The sequence below is a fragment of the Indicator indicator genome, chromosome 13 (genome assembly GCF_027791375.1).
Source record: "Indicator indicator isolate 239-I01 chromosome 13, UM_Iind_1.1, whole genome shotgun sequence".
NCBI lineage: Eukaryota > Metazoa > Chordata > Aves > Piciformes > Indicatoridae > Indicator > Indicator indicator.
Genome location: NC_072022.1, coordinates 8708637 through 8729271, shown reverse-complemented (window position 1 = coordinate 8729271; position 20635 = coordinate 8708637). Strand labels below are relative to the sequence as shown.

The following is a 20635-nucleotide window of genomic DNA, read 5'->3' as shown; positions in this document are numbered from 1 at the left end:
GCACCAAAAAGCTGAACCATGCAACTTGCCTTTTTGTTGCCCTCTTGTCTTTAACTTGCCTATCACAGCAAGTTAAAAATAAACACTGATGTTTTTCTAGAGTGTGGGTAGAGCATTCCTTTGAAAGTTCAAGTGGGAAAGTGATAGGCATTGGCAAAAACCTGCTGCTTTCAGGCTGATGCCAAAGGGAGCCTGTTCCCTTTAGGTTGTCTCTGGGTGATGTTGAGAATTTTCTTCAGAAGCTGTGCTTTTCCCTGCCAGCAATGCAGTGGTTGATCCCATATGTGGGGGTCCAGGTACAAGTCCATCATCTGCACTTGAAAAAGTCAGTGGAGCTTACAAGAGACAACAGTAAAATGATTCCTGAGCTGGTTGAAACACCCTGCAGTGAGCTCAGTCTGCTTAGCTCTGCAGAGGTGGTGATGTGCAGTGTGCTGCTGTGTGGAGAAGTTACTATTCTTGGACTCTTTAACATGGTAGAGAAAGTCATAGTAAGCACAAATGCATGCTGGTGGTTCTGGGTGAACAAAGTCAGCATGGGCTTTAAAGACAGTTTAAGGGTGTTTAGCTCTTAAACTAAAGAAGTGGAAGTGGAGGGGAGAGTGGAGAAAGCTTTACATGCAAAGGAGTGCATGCAAAAATAGGCACAAGTGCAAGAGGGAGGGGAAAAAAACCCAACACTAATCCAGGCCTTGGGTGGTAGGAAGTGTCTGAAGTCTCTGCATTATTTATGCTTACAACCTCTATAGCTCTCCTGCTGATTTGGTTTTGCTCACAATGCTAACTCCTCTTTGCTTTCTCTCCCTGCCCAGTGTGTCGGGACTTTGCTGTTCTGGAAGATCACACCTTGGCCCATAACTTACAGGAGCAAGAGAGTAAGTAGCAATGATCTTTGGAACAAAGAGTACTGTGTCCAGTTCTGGAGCCCCTGTTACAGGAAAGATCTAGAGGTGCTGGAAGGTGTCCAGAGAAGGGCCATGAGGATGAGCAGAGGGCTGGAGCTGCTCTGCTCTGGAGACAGACTGAGAGAGTTGGGGTTGTGCAGTTTGGAGAAGAGAAGGCTCCAAGAAAACCTTATTGTGGCCATCCAGGATCTGAAGGGGGCCTACAAGAAAGCTGGGGAGGGACTTTTTAGGATGTCAGGTAGATAGGACTGCGGGGAATGGAAAAAGAAGTAGAAATGGGTAGATTTAGGTTGGATGTTAGGAAGAAGTTTTTTCCCCATGAGGGTGGTGAGGCACTGGCAGAGGTTGCCCAGGGAGGTGGTGGAAGCCTCATGCCTGGAGGTTTTTGCAGCCAGGCTGGATGTGGCTCTGGGCAACCTGCTGTAGTGTGAGGTGTCCCTGCCCATGGCAGGGGAGTTGGGACTGGCTGATCCCTGAGGTCCCTTCCAACCCTAACAATTCTATGACTCAATGAAAAATAAGCAAATTTGGCCCAGCACACATCTGGCTTTATTTAGCTTTGCTAAGAGAAAAATCCTGTCTGCTTTTGTTTCATTTCTGTTCTTTATAATGTAATGTGGATGATTATGATTATTATTACTGTCTTCACTGTGCTTCATGCTACTCTGCATGCTGCCTCAGCTCACATTATACCCTAGAGACAGCTGCATTTCACATTTCAATTTTGTGCTGTCTTTAGAGTGGAGTTTATGCCATTTATGGCAAGTGCATGTAGGAGTGCTCTTGAGGTTTTGGTGCTGTGCAAAGCTTTTAGAACTCACTGGCAGTTTTGGAAGTTTTATAGGCTGGCTCGAGGTGCAACCAACAGAGGTCTGTTAGTTTTCTTATTTCAGAATTACTAATACCTTGTCTTTTGAAAGGAGGCTTCCATTTAAGACATTTTGAGGTGGGGCAGCTGTATGCTATGAGGAAGGGACCCCTGGAGATCTTTCAGTCCAACCCCCCCCTGCCAGAGCAAGACCATAGAATCCAGCACAGGTCACACAGGAATGCATCCAGATGGGGCTTGAAAGTCTCCAGAGAAGGAGACTCCACAACCTCTCTGGGCAGCCTGTGCCAGTGCTCTGGGACCATTACAGTAAAGAAGTTCTTCCTCATGTTGAGGTGGAACCTCCTGTGCTGGAGTTTCCATCCATTGTCCCTTGTCCTATTGTAGGGCACAGGTGAGCAGAGGCTGTCCCTTCCTTCCTGACCCCCAGCCTTCAGGTATTTATAGACATTTATTAAATTCTCTCTCAGTCTTCTCTCCAGATAAACAGCCCCAGGGCTCTCAGCCTTTCCACATAGGGCAGTGCTCCAGTCCCTTCATCATGCTTGCAGCCCTCCCTTGGACTCTCTCCAGCAGATCCCTGTCCCTCCTGAACTGGGGAGCCCAGAGCTGGATGCAATATTCCAGGTGTGGCCTCACTAGGGCAGAGTAGAGGGGGAGGAGAACCTCCCTGGCTCTGCTGGACACACTCCTCTGAATGCACCCCAGGATCCCATTTGCCTTCTTGGCCACCAGGGCACATTGCTGTCCCATGCAGAACTTGTTCTCCACCAGCACTCCCAGGTCCTTCTCCACAGGGCTGCTCTGTAGCAGATCACCTCCCAACCTGTCCTGCTGCAGTTTATTCTTCCTTCCCAGGTGCAGGACTCTGCACTTACCCTTGTGGAGCCTCATTAGGTTCCTCTCTGCCCAGCTCTCAGTCTGTCCAGGTCTCACTGGATGGCTGCACAGCCTTCAGGTGTCTCAGCCAAGCCTCCCAGCTTGGTATCATCAGCAAACTTGCTGAGCAGACTCTGTCTGTCCCCTAATCAATGTCATTGATGAAGGTGTTGAACAGGACTGGCTCCAGCACTGATCCCTGGGGGACTCCACTAGTTACAGTTCTCCAGCTGGACTTGGCACCATTGACCACCACTCTTGGGACTCCATTGTGTCACCACTTCCTAATCCATCTCACTCTCTGTTCTTCTGTCCCACACTTTCTTAGCTTACTCACCAGGATGTTATGGGAGACAATGTCAAAAGCCTTGCTAAGGTCAAGGTAGACTACATCCACTGGTCACCCTGCATCACCCAGTCAGTTATGACATCATAGAATGCTGTCATTAGGCTTAAGAAAGCTATCATTAGGGTTAAGAAAGGAGGAAAAAAAAAAAAAAAGTCCAGCCAGGAGTTTACAAGTGGCAGGTGATTTTTAATTATTTTTTCTCTTTTTGCATGCTTTATCTGTTACTTTGGGTTTGTTTGCATTGCAGTTTCAGGTATGTTGGCCAATCTAATCTGCTTTGGGTGCCAAGACCATCGGAATCTACCAGTACTAGGTGCTGATTACCATTCTAGCTCCACCACCATGTGTGCAGCTTGGGCTGAAATTGTGCCCTTGCTGCTGGAACCTGAGACCCCTGAATTAAAGATGGCTTTCAGTTGCAGCTCATGTAGCTGTCTTTTCTTGCAGGCAGTACCCATGTATGGTAAAGGACTTGCTGTAGTTCTCAGTTGCTCTGTTGCTAAATATAAAGGTAGGGAGATTCTGGAATGAAATACAGAGAGGGAGAGGAATTCCCTCCTAGAGGTTCTTGAGAACAAGACAGGGAAGCATCCATCTGAAGCAGTTTAGGTTCAGCTCATACTTACTGGCATCTCCAGAACCAGTTTATGAATCTAGGGTAATTTCCAATGGCCAGGAAATTTAAATTCCATGCCTGGTGGGCATGGGGAAGGTTGTGGATGTAGTCTACCTGGACTTCAGCAAGGCCTTGGACACCATCCCCCATAGCAAACTCCTGCCCGTGGCTTGGACAGGAGCACTCTCTGCTGGGTTAAGAACTGGCTGGAGGGCCAGGCCCAGAGAGTGGTGTTGAATGTGCCACATCCAGCTGGCAGCCTGTCACTAGTGGTGTCCCCCAGGGATCAGTGCTGGGCCCCATCCTGTTCAATATCTTTATTGATGATCTGGATGAGGGATGAGTCCATCATCAGTAAATTTGCAGATGACACCAAGCTGGGAGCAGGTGTTGATCTGTTAGAAGGTAGAAGGGCTCTGCAGAGGGACCTTGACAGGCTGGACAGATGGGCAGAGTCCAACAGGATGGCATTCAACAAATCCAAGTGCCAGGTGCTGCACTTTGGCCACAACAACCCCATGCAGAGCTACAGGCTGGGGTCAGAGTGGCTGGAGAGCAGCCAGGTGGAAAGGGACGTGGGGGTACTGGTTGACAGCCACCTGAACATGAGCCAGCAGTGTGCCCAGGTGGCCAAGAGAGCCAATGGCATCCTGGCCTGCATCAGGAATAGTGTGGCCAGCAGGAGCAGGGAAGTCATCCTGCCCTGTACACAGCACTGGTTAGGCCACACCTTGAGTGCTGTGTCCAGTTCTGGGCCCCTCAGTTTAAGAAGGACATTGAGAGACTTGAATGTATCCAGAGAAGGGGAACAAGGCTGGGGAGGGGTCTGGAGCACAGCCCTGTGAGGAGAGGCTGAGGGAGCTGGGGGTGTTTAGCCTGGAGAAGAGGAGGCTCAGGGCAGACCTCATTGCTGTCTACAACTACCTGAAGGGAGGTTGTAGCCAGGTGGGGGTTGGGCTCTTCTCCCAGGCAAGCAGCACCAGAACAAGAGGACACAGTCTCAAGCTGTGCCAGGGGAAGTTTAGGCTGGAGGTGAGGAGAAAGTTCTTCACAGAAGGAGCAATTCGCCACTGGAATGTGCTGCCCAGGGAGGTGGTGGAGTCACCATCCCTGGAGGTGTTCAAAAAAAAAGCTTGGATGTGGCACTTGGAGCCATGGTTTAGTTGTGAGGAGGTGTTAGGGATTAGGTAATAGGTTGGACTTGATGATCTCTGAGGTCTTTTCCAACCTGGTGGATTCTGTGATTCTATAAAACCAGGTTTTATAGAAGATGTGTGTGATGAAGATATGCAGATCTTGTTTTGGTAACAGACTCACATACACGGCCTCCCTCAGCACAGTCTCAAGCTGCTGGCATCACTTCAGTTTAGAATTTCCCCACCTTTAGAAATATTACATACCATTTCCCTGCCAAGAACTGGCCTGGAATCTCCCTCCCACTTGCTTTTTTATCTTGTTCACACCACAGAGTTCTGCAGGCTGATTTGGGGGTTCTTGTCTCTGTTTATTCCCAGTTGAGCATCACTTGGCAACAAACGTTCAGCGTAATCGTCTGGTGCAACATGACTTGAAGGTGGCCAAGAAGCTGCAGGAGGAGGAGGATCTGAAAGCACGTGCTCAGAAACACCAAAAGGACTTGTGAGTTGGAGCTGTTGAACTGCTGGTTCTGTTTGGTCAGCCCACTGAAGCCAGCTGCTTTGCCTTGGTTGACTGTGGGGTTCAGGTCGATCAGCCTTTTGCTTTTGTTTCCTTTTTCCTTTGGCTGGCTGTTACCATATGTGGAGGGTTAGGGATGGGCTGGCCACTAGACAAATGATAGATGTTCTCTCTTAACTCCTCTCTATTCTCAAGGTGAAGAGGAAGGTATGAGATGTCATCCAGGGGGACCTGGACAAGCTGGAGAGGTGTGGGCCCAGGTTAACCTCCTGAGGTTCAACCAGAGCAAGTGCAGGGTTCTGCACCTGGGCCAGAACAATTCTCACTACCAATACAGGCTGGGGGAGGAGGGGATAGAAAGCAGCCCTGAGGAAAAGGACCTGGGGGTGCTGATGGATGAGAAGCTGGCCAGGAGCTGGCAGTGTGAGCTTGCAGCACAGAAGGCCAAGGGCAGCCTGGGCTGCATCCAAAGCAGCACTGCCAGAGAGCCAGAGAGGTGATTCTGTCACTTTGCTCTGCTCTGCTGAGACCTCACCTGCAGTGCTGTGTGCAGGGCTGGAGCCCTCAATATAGGAAGGACAAGGACTTGATGGAGAAGGTCCAGTGGAGGGCCACAAGGATGCTCAAGGGGTTAGAGCAGCTCTGCTGTGAGGCCAGACTGAGGGAGCTGGGGGTGTTCAGCCTGGAGAAGAGAAGGCTCCAGGGAGACCTAATAGCAGCCTGCCAGGACCTGAAGGGGGCTACAGGAAAGATGGGGAAAGACTGTTTACAAAGGCCTGCAGGGACAGGACGAGGGGCAATGCTTTAAGCTGGAGAAGAGCAGATTTAGATTGGATGTGAGGAACAAGTTCTGCACCATGAGGGTGGTGGAACACTGGAACAGGTTGCCCAAGGAGGTGGTTGAGGCTCCTGCCTGGAGATACTCAATGTGAGGCTGGAGAGGGCTCTGGGCAACCTGATCTAGTTGGGGATGCCCCTGCTGATGGCAGAGGAGTTGGACTGGATGAGCTTTGGAGGTCCCTTCCAACCCAGACCATTCTATGATTCTATTCTGTGAATAAGGTAGAGAGACTTGGAGACTGGAAAAGTAAAACTGCTTTAATGAAAGCAATAACCATTAAGTGAAAGATGTCTACAGGTGCTTCCAAACCCAATAGTCAACCCAGCTCCTCCCATGGCAGTTGACATCACCACCAGTCAGTTGGGAAGTCTCAGACTGGACTGAGTGGCAGATGGGAACTGGATTCAGGAACACATGGATTGGAATTGAAAGCAGAACAGGTGAAGCTGTCATTGATTGGCAGCCATTGAAGAAGAGGCTTGACCCTCATGATCCCTCAGCTTTAAACTGAATATGACTCTCCTAGGTGTGAAGAACAGACAGAAATAATTTTGCTCCCAAAGGAAGTAAAATAAAGCTGCTGTCATTGAATTGGAGAGAAATACAGAACTATATCTATTATAATGTATTATACATTACATATATATTAAACAATATGCAGGAAATACAGACTACATGAATCCTTTACACCAAATACATACACAGGACACATGAAAACCTTCCCCCAATCAGACTGAACCACAAACCCCAGGGCTCCTTTTCTTCCCTCCCCCTATTGTCTCCCTTCCATTAGGTCTAAGCAGGCTAAAATTGCACAGTAAAAATCAGTCTGAAAGCCACAAAGAGACCTCCCCCCCCCCAAGTTACCAGATAAGGGAGGCACCCTCTGGAGAGCCAAAAGGAGGGAGGAAAGAGACTGAGTTGGCCTTGCTGCCAACTTATGGAGAGGTAGCAGAATTCTGGGATTGAATAACAAAGTTACAGTTTTCCAGCCCATCCCTGGATCTTTCTGGTCCTCCTGGAGGACACAACTCTTAAGTTTTTGTGTGGGTTTTTTTTTTTCCTTAAAGGCCTCAAGCTACCCCAGTGACATATATGGAATGCAATAACTTGTTGGTCAGTTTGGCATCACCTCTCCTGACTGCTCCTCCCTGCTCCCTTTTACCTTCTGCACCTCCAAGGTGGTCCATGTGGGAGTTTTAGGTTGATGCGTAAGAGGGAGAATGTAAATAAATTCCCATTGGATGTTAAAGAAAAATAATGCTAAAGTCTAAATAATCCTATTGGATTCTTGGTCTGATAGCTAACAAAGTTAGTTGTATAAATTATTTTTCTGTCAGCTTCTTTGCTCTAGCACTGGAGCACTTTGCTCCAGTGACTGGTTTCTTCTGCTGGCTTGCTGACCTTGGCTGCATTTCTTTGTTGTGGCTCAGTACTAAGAAGCTACTCTCTGCTTTTCACCTCTTTCTCTTTCCCTTCTCCTGGGGGGAAGAGGTGGGCACTATTGGTAGCCCCCTGGTTTTGTCCAGGGGGGGGTTCTTGTCTTGTTTATGAATTGTAAATACCTGTCAATATTGTATATTTTGTACATATTCATTGCGTTTCATGTTTCTAGATTGGAGTTTTGCTTGTAAATAGAGCTTGATTTGCTTCCAGCTGAGCTGGTCTGGGAATTTTATTGTGGGGGTAATTCTCCAAATGAGTTGGGGGCGTGTGGGTGTAATTTCAACCCAAGCAGTGACTTGGTCTGCTCAGGAGCAAGTGTAAGCAAGAGCAGTTCTTGGTAGTGACTCCAACCATCAAGTGCTGACGCTGTCTGCAAACCCATGCTGTTAGCTTCAGAAAGTGCAGTGACTGAGAAGAGACTGAGCTGAAAAGTGAAATCACTGAGCAGCATTGGTTCTGTTCTAAGTCAAACCATTATTGATACTAGGCTCTGGCATAGAGGAATGAGAACAGGGTGGAAATGCATGGTCCTGTGTGACCTGTCCTGATTATGTCTGTTGCCTTGACCATGAGAAGGAGCCTTCCTGACTGCTGCCTGTTGGCAAAGTGAGCTAACTTCTTGGCCACTACTGTTGAATTTGTCCTTGACTGAAGTCTGAGGAAGAAGAAACTGCTCCATGGAACTACAGTGTTAGGGAATTGTCTGTTGTGGGAATGGCAGCTGTTGGTGTGTTTGCATTGTGCCTGGTGAGGGCTTTGGAGAGGCTGGATGCAGTGCTTTGCAGTGTTCTACTGCAGGGAGCAGCTGGAAGCTGCTTGTGCATGCAGATGCTCCAGAGTGAAGTGATCTGGGAGAGGAGCTGCTACCTCAGGATCAAGTGGGGGAGATGGGTGTTGGGGGCCAGCCCTTCTCTTGCAGTCAGTGGCTTCTGCAGGAGCTGTGGGAGGATGTGTAATGAATAATCCAGTTTGCATTGCAGGTTCCCTCAAGCATCACACATGACAGTCGCCACTGTGGCTTTCTGTGTGCTGTGGCTCTGAGGCTATGGAGGTGGTGCAGAACTGCAACATGGCAGTGCAGAGCAAAACAACCTGTGCTGCCCAGTCCAGATGTGACATTGGGGGTTTGCTTGGGGCTGGGTTTTTTGGGTGGTGTTTGTTCCCTCCAGCTTAGTCTCTTGCAGTGCACAAGATGCAGTAGCAGTCAGGTTGTGTGACAGGGCTCAGTCAGATGCCAGTGATGAGAGACAGCAGGATGGGACTCCCTGCAAATGTAGGTTCTGCAGGACAGAATGCATCTGCCAACAGCTTGTTTCCTGCTCTGTGATGCCCACCAGCCAGTACAGCTGGTGGTGGATCACAGACCCTGGGTGGCTCATCTGGCAGAGGCAGCAATGGAGTAGAACAGCTCTGGTTTGCAGATGTTTGAGATACAGGACTGACTTCAAAGGAGCTGCTCCTAAAAGATTTGAAGCTGGTGTGTGACAAACTGGCTGCCCTTTGCAGTGTTCCCAGCATGTGCTGGCAGCACTGGGTGGATCCATGTGTGTCTCTGACCAATCTGCTTTCCCTCAATACTTTTGCCTTCATTGCCAATTAGGGATGTGAGCATGTAAAGGACAACATGAAAATTAATTTTGTATGGCAGAGATGATTCTCTTTTTTGTGGCTTACTGGGAACTGGAAGCAGTTTGCTTGTTGTAGGACTCTGTGAAATGGGATTTATGAACTTTGCGAGCCAAGGTGCAAGCAGAGCTGCTGATGCAAAATGTTGTGTCAGCAGCAATTCTGCTCCTGAAAGCAAGAGTAGTAAAAAAGAAGCTGGACACATCCTTTTGTAATTGGATCATTTTATTCATAGAATCACAGAGTGTAAGAGATTGGAAGAGACCTCCAGAGATCATCAGGCCCAACCCCCCCTGCCAAAGCAGCATCACCTAGGGCAGGCCATGCAGGAACACTTCCAGCTTGGCTTTGAAAGTCTGCAGAGGAGGAGACTCCCCAACTTCCCTGAGCAGCCTGCTCCAGGGCTCCAGCACCCTCACAGTAAAGAAGTTTCTCCTCATGTTGAGGTGGAACTTCTTGGGTTCTAGCTTATCTTTGTTATTCCTTGCCACTGAAAAGAGCCTGGCCCCTTCCTCTTGACACCCACCCCTCAGATATATACACAGACATTAGTAAGATCTCCTCTCAGCCTTCTGTTCTCTAGAGTAAGCAGTCCCAGGTCTCTCAGCCTGTCTTCATAGGAGAGCTGTTCAAGTCCCTTCATCATCCTCATAGCTCTTTGTTGGAACCTCTTTAGTCCATCCCTGCCTTTCTTGAATTATTCCTCAGTTCTCTGAATGTTTCCACTGTCTCCTTGTACAAGATCAGTGTGTTCTGGCAGCAGAATTGTCCTCACTCTTGTTGCTTTCTATGCTGTCTAGGACAGTTTGACCCTGCAAGGTGCTGGGAGGTGTAAAGGGGCAGAACTGGGGTGGTCTTTAGAAAGAGGGAACATAGACAAGCTCTGTAAACTATGGCCTTTCTTCTCTAGTTTGAATTCTAGATTCTCTCAGGAAGACTTTGTGAAGAGGGTGATCAGAGGGCTGGAGCACCTCTCCTATGAGGAGAGACTGAAAGAGTTGGGGCTGTTCAGTCTGGAGGAGAGAAGGCTCTGAGGTGACCTTATTGTGGCCTTCCAATATCTGAAGGGGGCTCCAAGAAAGCTGGGGAGGGACTTTTTAGGACATCAGGTAGTGACAGGACTGGGGGGAATGGAACAAAGCTGGAAGTGGGGAGATGCAGAGGATGTGAGGAAGAAGTTCTTCCCCATGAGAGTGGTGAGACCCTGGAATGGGTTGTCCAGGGAGGTGGTTGAGGTCCCATCCCTGGAGATGTTTAAGGCCAGGCTGGATGAGGCTCTGGTCAGCCTGATCCTGTGTGAGGTGTCCCTGCCCATGGCAGGGGGGTTGGAACTGGCTGATCCTTGTGGTCCCTACCAACCCTGACTGATTCTATGATTAACTAAGCCAATGGCATCCTGGCCTGGATCAGGAATAAGGGACAAGGGAGGTTATTCTTCCCCTGTACTCAGCACTGGTCAGGCTACACCTTGAGTAGTGTCTACTTCTGGGCTCCTCAATTCAAGAGAGATGTTGAGGTACTGGAACATGGCAAGAGAAGTGCAACGAAGGTGGTGAAGGGTCTGGAATACAAACCCTGTGAGGAGAGGCTGAGGGAGCTGGGACTGTTTAGCCTGGAGAAGAGGAGGCTCAGGGCAGACCTCATTGCTGTCTACAACTACCTGAAGGGAGGTTGTAGCCAGGAGGGGGTTGGTCTCTTCTCCCAGGCAAGCAGCACCAGAACAAGAGGACACAGTCTCAAGCTGTGCCAGGGGAGGTATAGGCTGGAGATTAGGAGGAAGTTCTTCACGAAGAGAGAGATTTGCCACTGGAATGTGCTGCCCAGGGAGGTGGTGGAGTCACTGACCCTGGAGATGTTCAAGAGAAGCCTGGATGAGGCACTTAGTGTCATGGTCTGGTTGATTGCTTAGGGCTGGGTGATAGGTTGGACTGGATGATCTTGGAGGTCTCTTCCAACCTGGTTGAGTCTATGATTCTAATCAAGTCTCAGTATTTAATTGCCTCTGAGCAATAAACCCCCAAATCCAATCCTGTGCTGCTGTTGAGTAGTTCTTAGAGACTGATGTGGTGTGTTCCACATTGTCCTGTGGAATCCTGCCTGCTGGCAGGAATGTTGCTGCTTTTGCATCACTGCTGCTGTTCTTTGCTGTGCATGGAGCAGCAATGACCTTGCTACTTTGGCTCTGAAAGATGATTAGCTGTTGCTGTGCCCTGTCTGTCTGCAGTAAGATGTATTTTAAGCATTTAGCAAGTCACTTGGTGCTGATGAACTTGGCATCTTTGCCCTGTTCACAGGTGCTGGGGGAACTGGAGATGTCTTGATATGTCTGACCTTTAACTTATTTTCTACCTGGATTTGTGTCCTCTCAGACTGAGGTCATAAGAGATCCACTATCTTAGGCCCACTGACAGCCTGCTCCCCAGGGATTTGCCTATGCAGCTGTTGTTTTGCTGGGGACTGTGGTTCCCTGCTGGTGCCAGGATTGCAAAGGTCCCTTTTTATATGCCATGCTCCAGAGCTAGATGTGCTGCTGTCTGAGCTCATGTGCCTTTGAAGAGCTCTCTTTGTGGAGTCCAGTGAAACCAGCATAGGCACACACACAAACAGTGCCAGGTTTTCTTACCTGGATGAAAGAAACTGCTGTTTGACTTGTTGGTAACTCCAGCCCTACAGGCACTGAAATTCCTGAGTGCCTTCCAGGCTGTCTCTAGATGTGTGTCAGTTTATGGACAGTGTTTGCAAGCCTGGTGGTCTGGGAAAGGGAAGGAAATGTCCTGTTGTGACACTGACTTGGGGGAAGGGGTTATAAATAACCTGTAAGTACCCAATAGCAGGGTTGACAAAAATAGAGAAGCTTCTTTTCCTTGCTGCTGCATCTTCCTTTCCCCTCCCTGTGACAGATTAGTTTTTCCTTGATGGCATTTGTCTTCTAAAGCCTCTCCTTTTGGTAGTGTCCCTCCTCACCCTAAACCATATATCCACTCTGTCCATTTCTCTCGTTCTTCTTTGCTTTCTGTAAAAGAAGGCTCTGGTGCCACTGACTGCTCCAACCATGCAGCTTTTCTCTGGTTTGCTCCTGGAACTGCTTCTCTGCTATATTAGTTCCCTCCACCCTTGTCCTAGCCTCTCTTCCAGTCCTTTGCTTCCAGATTCACTAGGTTGTTTATGCCCTGATCCGTGCTCAAGCCTACAAGTAGTTGCTCCCACACAGCACAACTTTGACATGGCTGAACCTGCTTCTCTTGAAATATTTGCTTGAATTCCACAGTCTGCCCTTGGTAGTCCTCCCATCACCCATCTGGTCATTGTCAGTGCGTTCTTCAGAAGATTGTGGCAAGGTTTGTCTCTTGCTGTTCCCCCTCTCATCTTCTGTGCCTTGCCTTTCGGTAATCTCGATTGCAGAGATAGCTTAGATTGATTTTTCTGACCTCTTCAGAGGTAGTCTTTGGTTCAATTTCAACTGTGCTGAAAGAGAAAGTTCAGAATATTTCTTCTCAAGTACCCCTTCCCTTTTCTGGGTTGCCCTAAGGAACCCCTGGCCATTGTTCCAGCCTGTTTGCTGGGCAACAGAGCCTGTAACTGAGTACAGCACAGTTCTTGCAGATGCTTTCTGTATGACATTCCTGAAATGGGCCCTTCCCAGCCTGTCTGCACAGATGAAACTCTCAGTCTGTGTCTCAATTACTCTGGTAATTGAGTAATCTCTTTGTCTGTCCCCAGTGAACACAATAGTGCATTGCTCTGGCACCTGCAGTGGGTGATTGCTGCTCCCTCATCGTCCCTCATTTTGATGTGTATTGCTCCGTTACCTCCTGACACTGGATCTGCTTTTCTCTTGTCCCACCTCAGTGGCATTTCTCACTTGTTGTTGAGCTGCCACCTCCAGCCTCCTCTTGGCCTGCATGCTGTGCCTTCCTATCAGCATTTCTGCACTTTCTCCTTTTTGGCTTTCACATGAAGACCCCTTCCCAGAAATGCCCTGCATTAAGCGTTCCTCTAAACCCCTTCCTTGGCTCCACGTGTACAAAAGCTCCCCAGAAGATTCTGACTGTGTAGAGACTCTTTTGCACTTCCTTGGCCTGCCCCACCCTGTGGCCTCCTTTCTTAGCAAACTGCCTATGAATCTGTTTTCTTTGCTTTGTTCTCTGAAATGTTTTGGGCCCTATTTTCTGAGTTTGGTCAGCAGTAAGTACAGAGAGTGCCGGTCCCTGCTAAGCATTCATAGGCTCTGAACTAATACCAAGTAATAATTCTTCTGTGTGTTTCAGCTGGTTCTTCAGCTCTTTTTATCCCTTTCTGCAGGCTGACTGATGCCTTTGACTTCAGTTGCCTATAATCTTTGTCTCCTTGTCTTCTAGGGAACGGCAGGACTGTGAGATTGCTCAGGAAATCCAAGTGAAGCTGGTGTTTGAAGCGGAGCAGCGCCGCAGGCAAGAGGAGAAAGACGAGGTAACCTTTAAAGCTGCAGGGGTGGCAGGGCTGTTTGGATCAGCCCTTTCAGTGCAGACATTTCTTGGTCATTAGCCACAGGAGTTGGCTTGCCTGTGGTGTCAGGCCTTGTCCTCAGAGATCCTGGTATGCACAGAGATTTTTGGGGAGTCCTGTTACAGGAATAAGATACAGTCCTCAGGCACAGGAGTGCAAGGCTCGTCGATGCCAGTGGCCTTGCTGATGAAGAGGGCAAGAGGTGAGTGGGCTTGAACAGAATCAGAGAAGGCATCTGGCTGGAAGAGATCTCCAAGCTCATCCAGTCCAACCCTCAACCCAGCACTGGTCAACTCCAAACCGTGTCCCTAAGCACCAGCTCCACAGGCTGCTTAAACACCTCCAGGGATGGTGACTCCAGCGCTGCCCTGGGCAGAACATTCCAATATTTGAGAGCCCTTTCAGTGAAGAAATATTTCCTAGCACCCAGCCTGAACCTCCCCTGGTGCAGCATATATCTATGTTTCCTGGAGGAGTCTGAAAGAGGGATCTGTCCTTACCTGACAAATGCATTAAGTTTTTTGTGTCAGACCTCATTTGCTTACACTACTAAGCCCAAGCAAATACTGAAAGGTTGTGCAGGTAGCTGTGGAAGTGTTCCAAGAGGAGCTTATGGCAATGGGAGTGGAAGGAAGGCTAAAGGATTTGTGCTGCAGATGTGAAACCTCTGTCTCATTTTTATGAGGAAGGTGAAGGAGATACAATGCTACTCCATGTTGGCTGTGGGAACTGCACCTTTCCTTCCTGCTTTAGGTAGAGGGCTACTGGCATGTCAGCAGCCTGACAGCAGGTCCCTGCAACCTGTCAAACTAGTGTGCTGACCAGCTCCTGCTGTTGGGAGCAATCTTCAGATGGATGTGGCTCAAAGCAAGGAGAAGTTGTAAATACTCTTTCTGCTGCTACATGGAGTTAGGCTGCAGCTGGGTACCAGGGTGTGGCATTAGCATCTATCCTCGCAACAGAACTTCTAGAGAGCTTGAATTGGTCCTGCTTCCCTTCCAGGATCCCTCCTGCAGCATCATTTCTTTTGGGTAGGCTCCTGTGGAGATACAGAGGCTGAACATACAGAGGCTGTGCAGTGCCCCAGGGCTTTGTCAGCAGGTAGAGTGACAAACATCAGAGCCCCTTCTGGGGCACAGCATCCATACGTACACCCTGCAGGACCTTCTTCTGCATCACCCTTGTACTGGCCACATGCTGGGCTAGTCTTGTGTTGGTCACACTGCCCAGTGCCTGTGGTAGCTCTCTGCTCTCAGCAGTGGCTAGCAGTGTTATGGCAGTGCTGTGCTTGAGGCAGAGCCAGTCTGGTGTGCAGGGATTTTTCAATGAAGTGCTAAGCCTGCCTGCTTGCAAGTCCAGTTTGTAGGGAATGCTTTGTTTGGATTTGCAAGTCCTGAGCTGTCTCAGTCCTGGAGATAATGTGCTTAAGCCCATGTATTTATAGACTTACTGTACTTGCTAGAAGAAGTTAACCTTGTCAGGGAAGGAACATTTTGGGGGATTTTTTTGTGGTAGTAAAGAGCCTGTGGCATCCCCAGGTTCTCCTCAAAGCTGGTTAATGAGCAGATCTGTTTGGAATCCTGCAATAATAGTTGGTACTCCAACACCCATCCAGTGTCCTTGAGTGCTAGCTTTGCTCTGAAGGGTGTTCATTCTCAGTTTGCATTTCAGTGATGCCTTTCCTGTCTGCAATGTACACTTTTGCATGTGTGGCTCTATGAAAGTTCCTGAGGATTAGGAAGGCTTAAATGAATAGCATCCAAGAGCTAACATGCCCAGTTGGTGTCTTCCAGCTTTTCTTCCTACCTTCAGACTACACCCACTGAATTGTAAGCTCCTGGCCCCCAAATGAGCAAGCCCCAGGGAGCTGTTTGCTGCTGCCAGGCCTTGTTGATCCATTAGTCATCTAGAAGGAAAACCAATTAGGAAAATAGAGTGCTGTTCTCTTAGATGGCACATCTACCAAAACTGTGACAGGAGATAAACAGCTGCAGTCCCTGCAGTGCTCCAGCCTTGTGCCTCTCCTGCTCTTCCTAAAGTCCCTTTCCATTTTCTTTTCCTTTAGCCTGTGTCAAATTGATGGATTTCCCTGCCTGGCACCCTACAGTCCCTGTAAATTACAGCTAGGCTGAAGCAAGTTCACGACTTTGCTCTGGGAACTCCTTCCAGTCAGTGTCTTCAACTGGGGATAGTCTGCCTTTGTGTTTTTCCTTTCCTTCCAGATCCTTGCTGAAAGCTTGAGGTTGCACACATCGTCCCTTCTGCCATGCCTTGGCCATTAGGGCTTTGCAGGCTTGTGTGCCTGTGGAACAGGAACTTGCAAGTCTGCCCTGGGATTGGAAGCTTAACAGTGGGGCTGGGTAAAGTTGGGTATTGCTTTCTGAAGTGGTCCCTTGTGTCAGCTGATAAGTTGGAAGCTCCATCCAACCCAGGGTGAATTTTGAGAATAACCTTGCTGTTGCTGTGTCTGAAAAATTAAGCTATCAAGTTGTTTGGTTGGTTGGTTGTTTTTTTTAATGAGTGAATAAAGAATTTGAAGAGAGGGATCTGGAGGTCCAATGTCTGTTTTCTGCTGACTCTGCAGGACATTGCCCGTCTCCTACAACTGCAGGAAGAAAAGAAGCACAAGACGCACTACCCAGAACCCCAGGGACACACAGTCTATGAAGACAGCTATTATGCAGAGAATGGAGGTATGTTTCTGAGAGATAAAAGGTCAAAATCACAGCAATAGAGGTGGACCTGGTGACCTGGCCACCTTCATTTCAGAGACTGCCTCTGTTGAGTTCTGCAGCGTTGCATCAGTTTCCAGGATCAGGGCCAGACTTTATTCTAGAGTCAGGAAATATTAAAACCAACCAAACAAAACCTCCAAAACCAGACAAACCAATAAAACAAACAAACAAAAAGCCCAAACCAAAACCCAAAGCAAAAACCCCACCAAAAGCAGCAGAGAAAACAATTTTACAATTTTGGATGTTCTAGAAGATGGCCTAAAGGACAGAGCTAGGCTGTGTGATCCAGATATGTGCAAGCATACCCATTCTTGCATGTTTTAAAAGGGCTTGTGGAAAAAATACAAGTAGTTGATGGTACTGATAAGCCACAGTTGCTTCTGTATGACACCCAGAGAGTGTGGGGGGAGAAATGCTGCTGTAATTCTACACTTGCATTCGAAGAGAAACAGTTCTGTGTTCAGCTCGTGGCTACATGCCTAAAGGAATAAATGCTGCTTCATTGGAACAGCTCTTCAAAAATAGCTCCTTGCAGGTATGTGTCCAAGCATTAAAATTAGCACAACTGCTTTGACTTACTGAATAACAGCAAGGTCAGCTCCACAGAATGTCTCTGCTGGGATCATCTGGGCCTGTGCGTCGTGGAAGAGATAGGACCCACAGGGCTGTGTCGTGCTTGGTTGGCTTTTATGATTGAATGCAGACCTTCTTTTGAGAGGAGAGAATCAGGGTGTGTTTAATTATGGAGCAATCTGGGGATGGCTTTGCTGTGCACTGGTGGTGGTTCTTCTGTTCTTGCTTAAAAAAAAAACCCAAAACCCAAAACAATGAAACTGTGGTATGGAAGAGACAAGCTGCTTTCGATTAGCAGATCGTGAAGATGAAGATCAAACCTCTTCTTTCTCATTCTGACATCAATGCATTGGTGATGTTAAATGTCTTTTTATTAGAGCTTGCACAAAGTATTTTGGTTTCAATTGGAAAGTTCAAGGATGTTGGAAGTTCAAGGATAGCCAAGAAAACAAAGCACAAAGTGCAAAGCAGTAACCGAGTGGAAACTTCATGACCTCAAGTCCTGCTATGTGTAGAGAGCTGGAAAAGACTTTGATCTTGGACTTTTATGGCCAACTCACAGTTCAGTTTTTCAGAATTAAATAGGACAAGTCCCTGAAAAAAACACGATATAGGTAATAGTGTTGGTGTGCAGAGGTGACAGGACAGAATGGATTTTTGTAACAGAAATCAGCTGACAAAAGCTTATAGTTCTGGACTGAGGCTGTGATGCAGATCTGGAGAGCAGAATATCTTGTAGGTGTTCCTGCAATAATCTGGAGCCATGAATGTGAGGTAGAAGTGGATTTTGGCTGACCATTGATAGTAGTTCTGCTCTTGATCCATGCTCCTTAAAAACTGGAAAGGATTTTGATGACTGGATCTGGTCTGTTGATCTGGAAACTCATAAATACTTGGTCACTGTTTGATTAGGCTTCAGCATCCTCAGGTTTTTATTGTATTTATTGTCTGTGAATTTAAACACACACACACACACAAAAAAAAAGTCCTTTCCTTTGTTTGGGTTTTAGTCTGTCTTGAGACTAAATATAAAAGTATCCACACCCAGGAGGAATGTGGATCGGGGCTGTTGCTTCAAAGCAATCTGAGCTCTTAAGAGTGGGGGAAAAAAAAAGTAACTGTGGGAAGAGGTGGAATTCTTCCCAGAAGTGTCTGTGCCACAAAAAACATTCCTGTAATTGCTCACTCATTGCTGCTTGGGAGAGTTGCACCAGGACCTGAAGAGTGATTACATGGTCCCTCTGGAAGGTGCTGCAGAAACTGGTGCCTGCTAAGGAGTTGATTGCCCTGAGACACCACAACAGCAAATCTGCTGGGGCTCTTCGGCATGCTTGTGTTACCTGCAGCAATCCTTTCCTAGTGTGGCCACTCTTTGCTCTCTTGTGATTTCTGTTCCTTGCTGCTGTATTCATTGAGCTTTCCTTCATTAAAAAATGGACTTATATTTTAGACCTTTCTTAGTATGGTTCAAAAACTGGCTCTTGCTTTCAGGCTGTGGTCCCTGTTGTTCAGTAAGTCACTTAGACTGTTTCATTGGATATTTATGTTTTGGAAGTTGTAAATGATCTAAAACTGAACAAAACCCACCCAACCAGTTAACAAGGACTGCTGAGGGTTGCTCTTGCAGTCCTTGGATCTTTGCAAATCATAGAATGGTTTGGGTTGGAAGGGATCTCTAAAGGTCATCTAACCCAATTCCCTCTGCAGTAATCAGCAACATTCTCAACTACAAGTTGCCCAGAGCCCTATGGAGTCTCACCTTGAACATCTCCAGGGATGGGTCCTCAACTACCTCCCTGGGGCAATCTGTTCCAGTGTTCCACCACCTTCATGGTGCAGAACTTGTTCCTAACATCCAATCCATATCTACTCTTCTCTAGTTTGAAATCGTTGCCCCTTGTCCTATCACTGCAGGCCTTTGGAAACAAATTAAACCTGTTCTGGATAAAAATCACACAGATTTGTTTTCAAGGTGGATTTTTTTTCTAGACTATTTTTGCTGGCTCTGAAAGTTTGGGGTTTTTTTTGGGGGGGGTGTTGTGGGTTTTTTTGTTTGTTTGTTTTTGTTTTGTTTTGTTTTTCTGTCCAGAACAGTCATTGAAAGGAACATTAAGTTTTGGTAATGTGTTGGTCTTTTGTTTTGTTTTTGTTTTTCTTGCTGTTGTTTGTTTTTGGGTTTTTTTTGGTTTTTTGTGTTGGCTCTCTGTTCTGTTTTTCATCCCCTTCAGAATCTAAATTACTGTAAGGAAGGCAGAACTGTTTCTTAAAACAAAATGCACTTCATGTGCAATGAAAGCTATTAAATGTTTGGAGATACCATAGAAAAAGTCTCAGCAGTGGAGGAGAGTCTTACACTGCTGGGTTGAGTTTTTTTTCTGGTCTAGCTCTGTTTGAAATCAGCCTCTGCTTCAAGGAACTTTTTGTTTCTTCAGACCTACGCTTTCATTCTGAAAAGCTGCTAAAGAGCAAAACCAGTTCACTCAGGGCAATGGTTTTTAGCAGTGAGTTGACTGGAAAAGAATTTGGTCAGCAGTTTGGAGAGAGGCAGACTGCTGCATCCTCAGAACTGTGTCAGTTTTATTACTGAAACTAAAAGCAAAGAAAATTTCCACCTGCTTTCTGGAAAGCATGGAGGAAGCAGCCCCACCAGGCTGCTGAGTTAAGTGGCTTTTCTTGCTACATTGCTGAGGTCAGGAGCCTGGGTTTGGTGAAATCTTATCCTGCCCTTAAATATCCATAATCCTCTCTGCAGTCAGAGCCTGAACTTCCCTTTAGGCAACAAGTAAGTGCAGACCCTGAAGCTTCTGGGCTTGCAAGAGATACATGAGAGCCTGTGGTGGAAGACAGTTGGATGCTGCAGCTTATCTGTGGTCTTGTTCTTGCTTTAAAGAGAGAAGTAAATGAAGTTAATTAAAAAATCCCATCCTGCTTTTCTTTCTATTCTGCTTTCTCTGGATATTTCTCCCCACTGTGGGAGGCTGTTTGCAGAAAAAACTTGTGCCTGAACCCAAGGCACGACACTGGTGCTCATAAACCAAGATCTAAACTGACCGTCTGCTTGGCCTTACATCCCAGCCCTCCCACACTGCCTCCCAGCTTTACCTCCACCTTGTGTCCTCCTTTGCAAGCCTTTTTCTGGTGGCTTCTGTGACACGAGGAGATGAGCTGCTCTGCTGGTTGTTCTTCAGCCCTGATGGCATCATTTTGAAGTCCTTTATCTCCATCTTGGCTTGTCTTTGTATTAGGAAGTGCTTGCACACACTTCTGGGCTGGGCTGCCATTTCATTGTGTGCCTTGGCCTTGCACCCTTGCTGCTCTTTCTGACCCCTTCATGCTTTGCCTGCGTTTCCAGCTTGTCTTTCCATCAAGGTCCCTCATCTGCTTCCCGTGAGTCTGGCCTTGCTGAACCTTCATTAACCCTTGTGCCACTAACCTGCACCTTGTTTGTTCCCCCCATTGCTCAGAGCACCGCTGGGGCCACCCCAGAGAGCAGGTTTCTGAGCGTCACAGAGGCAGTAGTGGTGAGAGGGGCGTGCGGCGGCGGAGAGAGCACCGAGGAGAGGCCTTGCTGGCGCCCAGCGAAGCCTCCAAGCACAGACACTGCCCTCTGGAGCACCGTCACCAGTCCCCTCAAACAAGCAAGGCCAGCAATGGCCATCCACAGGAATGGAAATCAGCCAGCCAGGGAAGGTCCA

At 47.7% G+C, this 20635-nt stretch overlaps 1 protein-coding gene across 1 annotated transcript in view; it reads left to right on the top strand.

The window, feature by feature from the left end:
- Positions 1–20635, top strand: part of CCDC50 (coiled-coil domain containing 50) — a 50366-nt gene that overhangs the window by 20357 nt on the left and 9374 nt on the right. Inside the window, exons 4-7 of the mRNA XM_054386192.1 lie at positions 813–875; positions 5093–5216; positions 13506–13596; positions 16217–16325. Of these exons, the coding sequence (XP_054242167.1) occupies positions 813–875; positions 5093–5216; positions 13506–13596; positions 16217–16325 (387 nt within the window). The remainder of the gene's footprint in view (positions 1–812; positions 876–5092; positions 5217–13505; positions 13597–16216; positions 16326–20635) is intronic.